Consider the following 13,000-nt stretch of genomic DNA (forward strand, 5'->3'; position numbering starts at 1 on the left):
TAATCCACAGCCTTAATTCCTTGCCTGTGATATGGAGTAAAACAACGTGTGGTTGACTCGGCATCTATGATGGATGTGTTCCCCTGAGGGGCTCAGAGTGTGTCGGAGATAATAGGTGTGACCCCAAAGGAGGAAAACGCCTACTTGTAGATAATGAAAAGAGAATGCCACGTTATTCCTGGGACCCCACCCGTTTCTCACTTGCTGTATTGTCCCCTAGAGCAGCAGTCCAAGGAGTGAGAAGGAAAGTAGGGAGAGTGGCACACACAGCTTAAAAAATACCCGCTCTTTAACTTTTTTTCTTTTTTTTACCCCTCTTGGATTTTCTAGGAAAATGATACATTGTGCCTCCGGCCTTCTTCCTCAACGATCCCCTTTGCTACAACCTCCACCAGCACTCTAATTCAAAGAGAAGTATCTGGTGTACTCCCTTGTCTTTATAACGACATACTCCACATCGCTGAAATGACCTGCGGAAGCACATAATCTCCCTTATACCCGTTGCCCTGACAAACCATGCCCCTCACAGAGTGTGCTGCTCTCTGCTCTATTTTAGGAGAGTAATGGGACCATGACCAATCTTGGCAATGACTCAATCATACTGGTGAGTTTAGCCATGATAAGCGTGCACCGTCCCGCCAGTCCGTTGCCTGTGCGTTCAGGAGGCCCCCTGGAATGCAGAAGTGGACATATGTACCAGTGGAGACAGCAGAAGTCTGTGGTGAAAATGTGTTGCTTATTGCATTTACATTACACTGGTGTACATTCACTTCTGTTGTGGCCCACCATGGTGTCACTAGTGTGCAATAGACTTCCATTTTGTATGCTACGTCTCACTGCACAGTAGAGGGACCATGTATAACAAAGCATATGGCTGTCGGGAGTGTCTTCTGTGGCATTAAGGAACCCCCTGGTATCTTTACGTATCATCGGCCACTCTCATTAAGTTACATCACATAAGCATAACATGCTCCATCACTATTTTACTCCTGCTTCGTGGTCTACAAATCCTTCGGATCTGCTAATTTCAGAATACAAACACTGAACTGGCAATTAGCACCTTTAGCGCAGCAGCTCCTTAAAGATGTTCTTGAAAACCGAAGGCAGCATTGCAAGCACACATCAAACGTTTTCAGGCAGCACTGTGCAAACGTGACGGTGGTGGGAATCTACCAACCTATGTGACGTTTTAAATCAAAACCAAAAACAACCCTTCAGGTTCAAAACTCAGTCATCTTCAGGCCGAAAACGGTCAGATTGGCAAAGTCGCCTTCTCCCCTTCTTGATGTTAGTCAGTAGAGGGGCCCTCCTTCCCCCTTCATGACATGTGAGCAAGTGTAACAGTCCGAAGCTGAGATTCCATGCAGAGTAGGTGCCTCTGGCATACCTAAACCGAACTGGAGGATAAAAACAGGCCTAGTGAGCTGGTAAACAAGAATTCAGGGTTAGAGCTAGGCCTCTTTCGAATTACGTGGCTATAGCATTTACCATAATGATAATAATGTGGAAAAAGTCCTTAACATATCAGAAACGCAACCATAGCAAGATGCAGTAGAAAATGGAAAATCACTAACAATGGCAGGTACACCAACAGCATAGCTTAATGAACCAACTTGTCACTGCTGTTGCACTAAAACAGCTTTTGTATTAAAATATAATCTGCAAACAGGTACTGGAAGTTATTTCATGAATTAAATTGCTGCTCTTTAAATTAAGCTGTTCTCTTTCTCATTGGCACTGAATTTGAATATTAAAAAAATAACATGCTGCTTAAGTGTTTGAAGGGACATCATTTAGCACTCTTGCAGGACCCGCCTAAGCACCATTACTTTCCATTGCCATTAACAGGAGAAGACTCTAACCACTGGACTTCACTAACAATGTCCAGTCCAATCTCATAATGGTATGATGTGCTGGTTGTCTCTTTAAAAAAGGTCATTGCATTAAAACCCCGAATGAGCATCAGGCACCTGTAAGATAGAGGCAGTCATGTCCTATCCCACTAAACTATTGACCCAACAGTCATTTCTTTCTCGGTTGTCCCAATCTCACAACTTTGTGAGCACCATCATTGGACAGGCCACTGTCATGACAGTATCCAGATGCTTCGGCTCATGTTTTAATACCAAGATTATTTAAAAGCCTTAGTATGTTCTGCGTACACATATTGTACTGTGACCTTATGTGGTAAGTCATTCCTACACAAAGCAAGGAGCTCACCACCCTTGCTGAATAGCATTCTTTGTTATATGCCCGGTTGGTAAAGCCTACAAGCCGTTCCATTTGGCCTTCCTAGACAAATCTCCCTTCTTTTCTTTGACACCTTCCTCATTGTTCATGTAACACCATGCAAGTACCCAAAAATGTATGTCTTAGCTGTACACTCAAATAGTCCACCCTCTTGGGTGCCTATATCCCCAAATGTGACACCAACAGATACAATTTACAAACCCCTGTCTCCTTAAGAGAGATTGTTGCTGGGTTTTGTGTTTGCATAATCGAATCTCGACAAAGTCTATACATGGTACAGTTTAACAGAAAATGGAATCCAAGTACTTCTGCAGTCTTCCCTTCCTGTAGCTAGGGACCACATTGTGACAAAGAAAATACCTGTAGTTTTCGTGAGTGCTTTTGCTTACGCCCTTTCTCCTTTCTCTCCTCCTCTTTTCTCCTCCTGATCTGTATCTTCCTAAAAGTGCCAATCAATGGTAAGTTCCCCTTTTGCCCCCTTAGAGAGGTGTGAAAAGGGGTGGGCGGGAGACCTGCTTGTGCTATTCATCCATGTCCCTTCCCACACGGTTGGCTTTAGCATTTTCTTGTATGTTGGCTTGCATGATGGGTGGCACATAACATTTTGCGCCTCTTGTGACACCGCACTGTGGCATGCCATCCCAGCCATTGAGTGGATGAACCCCTTGCATTTGTCCTGTATTCCATTTCAACATGTTGTACACTTTCATCACAGTCCTTGCTGTGTATGTTATGTTGTGCACTCTTTTCTTTGTTTTTGCTCACAAATGATTCACTGTGCACTAGTAATTTATCTGCACACTAGATTATAATGCTAATCTTTTCACGTGAGACTTGAGAGGCTCGAGCAAAAAAAAAATGCTTCCTTATCATTTGGCTTCAGGTGACAGATGTGCAAGTTTCCCCCTAACAATTTCTAAAACAATGAATAATTTTGACCGCCTTGTAATTGTAGGAATTCGCAGCTTGTTCTTCCACCTATTTCATCTGCCTTGCGGTCTCCATAAAATAAATGTATTGTTTTACTTCCTTTTCCCTTTATGGCCTTAGCCGTTGTTTCAAGGTTTTATTGAGCCATTATTTCAGTCAACCATTTCGGAGGTGCGAGCAAGCAGGCTTTCCAGAAAGCCATGATTGCTGTACGATTTGTTCGATGTGCTTGTAACCCTGCTCGCCCTTGTTTTCGCTGTTCCACAGATGAGACTCACACAATGGCCAGCGACACCAGCAGCTTAGTCCAGTCTCACACCTACAAAAAGCGGGAACCAGCAGACGTGCCTTACCAGACAGCCCAGCTCCATCCGGCCATCCGGGTAGCTGACCTGCTGCAACACATCACCCAAATGAAGTGCTCGGAAGGCTATGGCTTCAAAGAGGAATATGAGGTGAGTGGTACAGATGGGTCTCAAAAAACGATCCCCCAGGCAGCCTGGCTGTTCCAGAACGTGTCCACCACCTTAGTAAATAAGGTGTGATAAATGCAGGAAACATTGACCATACACCTTGTGTCGCTCCCACAAGAGCGATTCCTTTCGCCTGAAGAAGGGTGTGGTCTTATATCCTGATGTACTACTCTGCTCTATTCTGTGAGCGCAACTGATGCGTTGCTTCCTACAACATAACAAATACGTTCTGTAAACAACATAATTCAAAGCTGACTTTTGGTAGAGTTGCGAGGTCCAAAATTCAAATATTCTAGCAGATGATGAACGATCTTCTATTTATGGTTTCAAACGGCCCACCACATGCTTCACAAACGTGGGCTACCAAATAGATCGTCAGGGGCCTTATGTGATCCAGGCAATAAAGATTTGACCAGCTCTACTTCTGAAGTGGTATTCCCAGATTAACACATCTGTAAAAATATAGCCCAGATCGAGCTCTCTCCTGAAGTTGTTCCAGAGAGACTTCCAAAACCTAAACGTTCTGCCCATAAAGAGCAGCCGCCTGACCTCTTTCTTCCTTCAAGCTGCCAACATAAAGAATGGATGTAATATTAAAAGATGTATTTCCACCTAATGGTTATTGCATATGTTCTTAACATATAAGTAGCCTTTGACCACCAATGCGGTGTGAACAGTGATGAATGCTTTGAACTTTATCCTTGCTTTAAATAACAGCCACCTTAAACTGTGGCAAGTTCGGGGTTTGGGGGGGCTTGCGCCTAGACTTTAAACCACAAATTACCCTCTTTGTCAAGTTCCACAGCCAGGATTCCCATAGTCAATCTTGAATGAAGGCAGCCCCAAACAATGCTGTCATTGACGGAAAAGCAAGCTATTCAAAATGTTCCTTAGTATCTGGAGAGTGAAATTGGTTGCTTTACCACTTCTGAAACTTGTGTGTTAATAGAAGCGTTGTTATTTCAGGCAGAAGAATGAAGGAAACTGTTCACAGAATGTTTGTCTTAGGTCTTTTATGAACTTGAACAAAATCGATGTTACAGTGCTATTCCAGGAGTAGAGCATTACAGAGCAGGGACGTCACCAAACTGAAAGCTCTACCACCAAAATGTGCTTGTTTGGAATGGGTACTTTGAGAAGATGGAGGGACCCCGATCCTAAGGCCATACCAGGGGTAAATAGAAATATAAGTCACGGAGAAAGACAGGTCTTGTCTTGTAGAAAGCAAGAGTGCAATGCAGAGAGCTTTATACTGCACCCACTGCCTCATCGGTAACCAGTGTTGTGATAGATGAGTGGAAGTCTGAATGGAACCCCACCTTCCTAGGATACAGATCCCACTCACCAACAGATACTGTCAGAGTCCCAATCTCTTCAGTATGGTTTCCACGATGACTGAAAGACGTTACAGAGCAAATCCATCACCTATTGCTCTGAAATTACTGCAAAACATGATGTATTCATTCAAACTCCTTAATTGGAAGACGTGGTCATTTCTACAGAGATCACGCATACAAACACAACAACTATTTTATGTAAAATCTGCAGGTTTTGATTAGTTATGCAAAGTGCCCTGGATAAATAGTGTTACAATAGTTCAAGTGCTAGAGGACATAGGTGACCAGCACCAATGAGCACATGGAGGGTGGGAGCAACGGGAGACGTTTTGAAGCAGTCTAAGCAGTGGAAAACCCACAGCCTTCTGTACTTTTGCATAAAATGGGAGGTTTTGATCAAACAAAATATCAGTTTTTTTATCTTGTGTCCTCTTGGTGGCATAGGACCAGTTTGGGTAGACCAGCATCTCTCTGGCCAGCCAAAGGCATCATTACCAGTGATCAAGGTTCAGATTTTATCTCCATTGAATTTGGATATTTCTGCATGATCAGTGACTAAATGGCACTTGATCAATCCTCCAGCCTGTCAATAGAATCAGCAGTCTGCTAAACGAACTAGAGAAGAAGCTTTGGTGTAGTCAGTGTAAGATACAGCTTTAAATCCAAAGGAGCGCACCACCTCCACCAAAAGGTTAGACATAGATATTAAATAAAAGGGGGCAATGCTTAGCCCCAGGGTAATCCACAATTTGCAAGCCACTCAGTAGACCTGTACGAGACCAAGACAAAATATTTGTGTCCCTTATCAAAACGGGTTTAAACCTCTCCAGCTTCACAGTGGTGAAGTCTGAGACAATGAGCCAGAATTTAATGGTGAACAGTATTAAATGTCGCTGATAGATACAGCTACAGTAACCCAGCCTGCAACTCCTTATCTTTAGTATCCTGTACCTCATCCAGCGCTACCATCACAGTGGGCCCTGTCCCATGATAGTGCCAAAACTCACTCTAGGAATCCCCGAAAGGTTAGATACCTTGCGCATCAGTTTTGCAGAATTTTTGAAACTGCAGTGAGAAGAGTTATGGGGCATGCATCCACCAGATTCAGACCAGTTTCCTCAAACAGAAAAGCTATTGCCCCTTTTGTGCACAGAAGAAGGATGCATTCTAAGGTCAAACGCTAGTTACTAATTGCTAAAGTCACAGATTTGCCCAATGACATCAAGGCCAGTGCTAGTCCAATCTCACCCTTTGAGGTAACAGGCAGGACTGAAACCTCCACTGGCGACTATTGTATTCTTGTTGACAAAATAGGCTGGTAAGTTGTCACAGAGGGCCTTAGTGGGGCCTATATCCGTATTCCATCTACTCAGGGGAGAAGAAGGAATATGTGATGGGAAACAGTTTCCTCAGTTCTAGCGGGAGCAATGGCGATCTGGAAGGTGATGAAGGTAGCGTTGGCCTCCAAGGCGTGATCTTATAATCAGTCAGGCTAGTCTTGTAGTTCCAGTGGATAATCTAAAACTGGGATGAGGATCAGCAAACAGAGAGCTTGGTTCAGCCATGTCTGCTTGTTCTGCTGCTTCATTTTTTTACACCCAAGGGACGTGAAGTAGGACTTGCACAGGTGTGTAGATGCAGCATCCTGCGTCATAAGGTGAGGCATTAACCTTTGCAGATCAGTGCAGTGCATTGGAGAACTCCAGTAATTCGTAGCCGCTCCTTCTTAGAAGTGTCTGTATTGCTAGAATTTCACTGAAACTGGGCTCCCAAGAACAGCAAGCCATGGACAAGAGACACACTTCTGAAGGCAAGAAGGGCCTCCATGGTTGCCGAGACATAGCTACAGGCAGCAATGACTGGGGAAGGAACCTGAGGTACGAACTTGGGCACATTTTTGTGTAATATTTTTTCCCCATTTTATCTGCAACATCGTTTCGTCCATGGGATTTCTTCTATAGCCTTCTAAATCACCATTTCCCTCACCTCTTTGTTGAGCTTGAAAAGTGCTTAATAACTATTTTTTCCAGGACAGAAATACAATGCGACTTTTTAGGACTGGGATCAAAAGCATTAGAAGCCTTTACTTGGAGAGCCATGCTGACGCCTGCAAGATTTCTTTGTCGCATCCTTCATGTTGCTTTCGCCCTCTGTATTGCTTCCTCTCTCTTAGTTTCTGCCTGTGTTGCTTCCGCCCGATTACTCCCAACCCCACTGATTGCTTCACTCCAGTCTATTTAAAAAGAAAACATGTTTTTGCTTGTGTTTTTCTTTTTAGTTACTGATTCAACACATCAGGAAATAAAAAGTAAAAAAATAAAATAAGCATCAGCATTATTTTGTAGGCGTAGTGAGGCGCCTATAAATGATGTTGCAGGCCTCTTCAAAGGCATTTTTTTTTTATTATTTAGACACAGCACCAAGGATGCTATGTAGCTTTGCAAACAACTGTTGACAAAGCCAGTAGGTCCCATATGCAAGACCCATGGGCTTTGCCAATGCTTGTCTTATTGGTCATATTGTCCCTTTGTGAGCAAGAGCTGGAGAACCCCGGTAGTGGCCTTGGGCTGCAATAAAAAGAGGCATGCAGGCTAGGGAGCACCTTTGAAGCAGTGGTGACCGATGCAATTGAAAGTAGTGAGGCTGGGGGAGCGCACAGGAGCCGTTTTAATATATATATTTTTTAATGTACCTGGTGCTGTTGGCCGCCTCGTGGTCCTCTTCCTGGTCCCAGCAGCTTCAGAGACTCCATGTGCAATCCCTGTGCTGCTCTCATGCTATTACCAAGCATGAGAGCAGCGCAGGGATTGGCCTGAGCAGGCTGGTTTACCGCTGTCAGGGAGCCTGTGCTGTTTCTCCAACCCAGCTGTCAAATACAGCTGGGTTGATGAAACTTAAGTGTGCATGTCTGTGTGGCTGGCCAAACTGACATGCGCACTTAAGTGCACTCACTCCACTCTTCTCTCGCCTCCCATGGCCCAACCTCGCCCCTTCCTACACATGCTGGCTGAGCCAGCAGCTGAAAAATAAAACTATAATAAAATATTGTTTTATTTTTCACCTGCTGCATATGAGCCATTGGGGTGACGCTCCTCCACCACTGCAGAGGAGCTGCGGCTGCTTTGAAGGCAATGGCAGCAGAGCGCTGTGGGACTGAAAATACATTTTTTCAAGAGCTCACGGTGAGTTATGGCTCCTGCTGCTCCTATGAGGAATGGACTGAGAGCTGGAAGCCTCAGTAAACTCCTTGAGTGGACCTATAATGATACTTATAACCAGCAAGGGGACCATTCTGATTGGATGGCCAGCTCCCAGCATTTCAATCTGACTGCTAATATTTGCTTTTATAATAGACTTTATAACCTGTACGTGCCTAATTTCTGTGCACAGCCAATAGATGTTACTACGACCCCTTTTAACAGATTTACTGGCCTTTCAATGATGCAAGGTCCAGTCAGCCATAACAGGATTGGAACATGTGGCATTCCGTTTACTGCTGATGACTGCAGCGAATTTTTAAACCTCTGAAATATTTTGTGGTCTAATCACGTTTATGAAAGATTCTGAAGAAACACTTCTCCAAGCTTGCATGAGAACACTCCCTATTCTACTGAGAGACAGAGGGACACAAATTTTAGCACAAGAGAAGAATTACCAGAACCTGCACTTTATGCCAGGGTCCATTCCTTCATCAGACTATCTGTCCCTTTGACGGAGCGGTCCATAGCAGCACCATTGCGATAATGTTCCTCAGAAGTACATGTGTATAATCCAAGTCCGACTGGCAATCGGATGCACAAGGTACTAGTTTACCATTATCGATGTGCTCCTGACCTGAATCGGGTCGAAAAGGTTCTCTCTCCGATAGAAGAAAATTCTACTTTTGTTCTGCAAGTTGTTCTTAAATATTTCTATTTGGATCCTGTCCTAGCATGGAAGCCGCTTGGCCCTACCCACCCCTCCATCTTCTCTCTACTCAGAGCCTGTCAAATACATTGCAGTGACAGCCCCAGACGGAATTAAATTCCTTTGTGATTGACAGTCATTTTTGAGTCAGGTCTGCCTTTGATTAACAGTCACATTCACAGTGACATGCCTTTAAATTATGATTTTATTCTAAACAATTGGAGTGTGTGAAGAGGGAAAAGGGAAGTACCTCCGCACGAATTTGCATATTCATAGCTCCTGCTTGTGCATCGACTCTGCGATGAAGCCTGGTTGATCGGTGGGGGTAGGATGGGGCATTGGGGCGGTCAGTGTTCTGCTAGATGGGTCGTGGGAACATTTCTTTTTAACCTCATTAGGTGTATGTCATTCATTGGAAAATAGGGGAATATTTTTCAGATTTCGATTGGCATTGCTTAAAAAAGAGTGCCATTATCTTATAATGCGATATTGCGGAAGCCCACACCCTGAGTCGAATAATGTGAAAGAGCTGTTTGTCAGACCAGATAACCCTGAAAGAAGACGGCAAGAGATTTTATGTTTTCAAAGCTCCTCCATCTGAAGTATAAAGGGTTAAGCCAGACTGCTACTTTAGTGTTTGACCGTGCCTTTTCCACAAATGCCTTACCACAAAGGTATATAGGGTGTTTTGTAGAGCTCCAAGACTCATCCTGTGCAAGCTTAGGAACACTGGAGAAAAAAACTCAATGAGAAAAGCAAAGCAAACGGAAACAGAACAGCGTTCTTTAGAGTCCAGCAGAATGCAGAGAGATCTCTAAACTGACACTCTTTGATCTCACTCCTAGGGGGAGGGTTTTCAGTAGAAAGCACTTCTGAATAGATCATTTGAAGGGGTTTCCTGAAACCGTTTTAGTTTGGTATGGCTCTGAAGTGGGGGGGGCAGTGCGTTCCACAGTGTAGGGCCGTGCACTGCCAGAGAACAGCGTCGGTGTTTGAGTAGGTTGAGGAGTCTGGTGGCACGCGCTCCCTATGAGGCTCCACAGATCCGTGGTAATGACAGAGTATCTTGGTTATGATTCTGGACTCCGCTGATAGCCACTGGGGTGCCTTCAATGCTGGATTTGACGTGATCTGCTCTCTGCGCATTTAAGCCGGAGGACGCTCTCAGTTTCATGAACGTAAAGCTGGCACTCTTGGTGACACGGGTGATTTTTTTTGTGCAAACGAGAAGGTGACTCAAACCACATCCCAAATGTTTTCACCTTCTTTATGTGATTGGGTGCTGCAGGCACTCTCTCTGACAGCAGCACTGGACCTATGTTGTAAGAACAACTCTTGTAATGATGATTCCTGCATTTGGTGTGTTCAGGCACAGAATGTTGTTTATCATTCCACAGTGCATGGATCTAAGCAGGTCATGATTTTGTGCAAATATTCTTATTGTTCCCAAACCAACTGTGGAGCGGCGTGGCATTCTCGTTGAACTGGGGCGTTACTTACATTAACATGGCTTTACTCCATCATTTGCCGCAGACTGATGGTAAAAAATGGAGTGGTGGTTAGGAGGCGTTTGTGGGATATCACAGGTCCATTGGCTTTCGTCCGAAAGTGAGGACCAGAACCACTCGAACGCTGAACAGCAAATTCTCAGGTGGCAAACTTTTGTTGGTAGATTTTCTGGAGTAATGTTTTGTGCCTTTGAGATTAAAGCGCATGAAACATGCACACAGAGTGGCAAATTAAAAACCCACAATACTTTACAATTCTGAGAATGATTCCAAATACATAGACGAGAAGATAGGTAGTTACTTTAATGTGAGAAAGTAAATAATGGGTTTTAATATATCCGCTTTGAACAAGAGTAGGTTGTTTCCCCCCTCTGGCATCTTAAGTAGCCTTTGTAGAGTGTTTACCAGTCCTTCAATGCATTGTGTCAGTGTGGCTGCTCTCGGGGGTTTCACGCTTTGCAATGCGCCCAACCCGTTTAAGGATACATAACGGCACAGCAGAGACGTCTTCTTTTTATGAGGGAACAAATCGGGCATTTGGATTGATTTTCCTGTTGCCAGACAAATAGCAGCATGCTTCAGCATGTGACTAACTTGGAGACTCATAAACCATCATGAGCTCTTAATGACGGAGCCTGTACAGGGGACACTCCTCAACCTCAGATAACCGCGGTCTAAATAAGAACATTTTCATATGGAATATAGCCGAGTGGTTCGTAGTTGTTCATTTGTGGAAATAGCCTTAAAAGTTAAAACGTTAGTGCGAATCAGTAGTGCCGCTGCAAAGCTCTCGGGGTTGACAATAAGCGTTGCGCGGTGATTCCTCTCAAAAACAATTTTTTTTTTTTATGTTCAGTGCGATGCACATGTCTTTTTTTTTTTTTTTTTTTACATTCGGTGCCGTGTAGTCGCGGAGATGAAGACATGGGGTGTCTGGCCCGCTCCCTACTTTTTTGTGCAAAGATACGCTGCTCCTCAAATTCTTGCGGATTGTTAGAATTGAGAATACCCATTGTTATGCCAGGTTTCTGAACCTCAAGCGTCTTCTCGCTGCTGAGATAAAAGGTGAAGAAGATTGGTGCTCGATGAGAAGGACTCGTCTGTGACGCAGACTCGAAAGGCAGCTGTCAAAAGGAAAACAGGGACATTATTCCATAGAACTTTTTCAGCACATTTCTGCATCACACAATTGCTGAGTTACTTTGGAAGGAAAAAAAAGATGTATGAAAAAGATGCAGCCGTTATTCACTGGCTGAGTGTAAAGAAAAAACACAAAGTCAGCCATTGGGAGGGTCTGAACACACAAAAGGAGGTAATATAAGTGGTCCTTTCATGTCCAGCGCATTATGGGATCCCCAGCCACCATCATGTTTATGTTAAAGCCTGACAGAGTTTTGCAAAGACTTATTGGGGTCATGGTGAAAGCTTCCCTAGCAATGCATTCTGCACATTGCTTACCATTGTTTTGTAACTGGCATTTGCTTGTTTTCTATTTATTGGCTTTATTTGTTTTATGCTGTTCAGCATGTCTTTGGCCTTCCTGTGGAGCATAGCCTGTTTACCACCTGTCTGATTGGCTCCTTGTATTCTTCCAAGTGTATTCACTTTTTAGGAACTCTTTTTTCGTGAGTCACAGTGGTCTCCTGTGCACTATATCACAGCATTTTACATACTGTGTTTCTCTGAAAAGGTTTCCTACCTCCTCTCCTTCTGATGGACTGATCCTACTTATCTCTGGCAGTACATCAATCTCGCATTCATGCGAGGAATATTGTTCTGTCTACAAGCTTGTTTATTTTAGTCAGTGCTCTTTACTAATAGCATAACTTAATTCTCTTGCTCAGTTTCACACCCATGCCATAGGTGCTAGAAGTAGAGGAGTATTGGGTGCTGAAGCACCCCCAAAATACCCATACTGGAGTTCGGAAGTGAATGAGCTATAAACAATCCTTTAAAGTTTGTTTTTACCTTACATTTGCTGTGAAAAGACAGAGGACAATGTTAAATTCTGTCTTCCAGGGAGCTTGGTCTTTACATTTCTTTCTTTGACTGCAAAGTGTGAGGATTTATGTGACAATCTTGGTGGGAATGTGAATGGAAAGACTTTAGGGCTTTGTTATTTCTGCTACACAACAAAAACGAAATGTCAATAAATGAACTGTACAAATATTTTAGGGTATATATCAAAATTAGGAAAGCATAAATTAAGTAAATTTTTTATAAATTTGATGTGCTGTGGAAATCTTTTTTAATACTGTCAAAATAAATATGCTAGGTGATGCTAATTTCCTCACATTATGGTTTGTGTGATATATAGTTTTATCAGTAAGACTGTATGTCCGAAAATATAATGGCCATTTCAATAAAAAATGTGCTGTCTGTAATGAGAGTGTCCTAACACCTTATGCGTACTACACTTTAAGCTACTCCACTACATGACAATTTATTCCAATCAATTCCACTCCACAACACTGTACATCACTCCACAACACTCTACTTCACACTGTGCCACTCTACGCCCTCCATTCTAACACACTCAACTCCACCCTACGTCAGTGTACGCCACTCCACTCTTCAACCCTCTCCTCCACTCTGT

At 43.5% G+C, this 13,000-nt stretch overlaps 1 protein-coding gene across 14 annotated transcripts in view; it reads left to right on the plus strand.

Annotated features, from left to right (window-relative positions):
* PTPRM (protein tyrosine phosphatase receptor type M) overlaps positions 1-13,000 on the plus strand; it is a 1,480,454-nt gene that overhangs the window by 1,169,402 nt on the left and 298,052 nt on the right. For all 14 annotated transcript variants that reach the window (XM_069218824.1, XM_069218808.1, XM_069218810.1 and 11 more), the window contains one exon: positions 3,448-3,635. In XM_069218824.1, the coding sequence (XP_069074925.1) occupies positions 3,448-3,635 (188 nt within the window). The remainder of the gene's footprint in view (positions 1-3,447; positions 3,636-13,000) is intronic.

The sequence above is a fragment of the Pleurodeles waltl genome, chromosome 2_1 (genome assembly GCF_031143425.1).
Source record: "Pleurodeles waltl isolate 20211129_DDA chromosome 2_1, aPleWal1.hap1.20221129, whole genome shotgun sequence".
Classification (NCBI taxonomy): Eukaryota; Metazoa; Chordata; class Amphibia; order Caudata; family Salamandridae; genus Pleurodeles; species Pleurodeles waltl.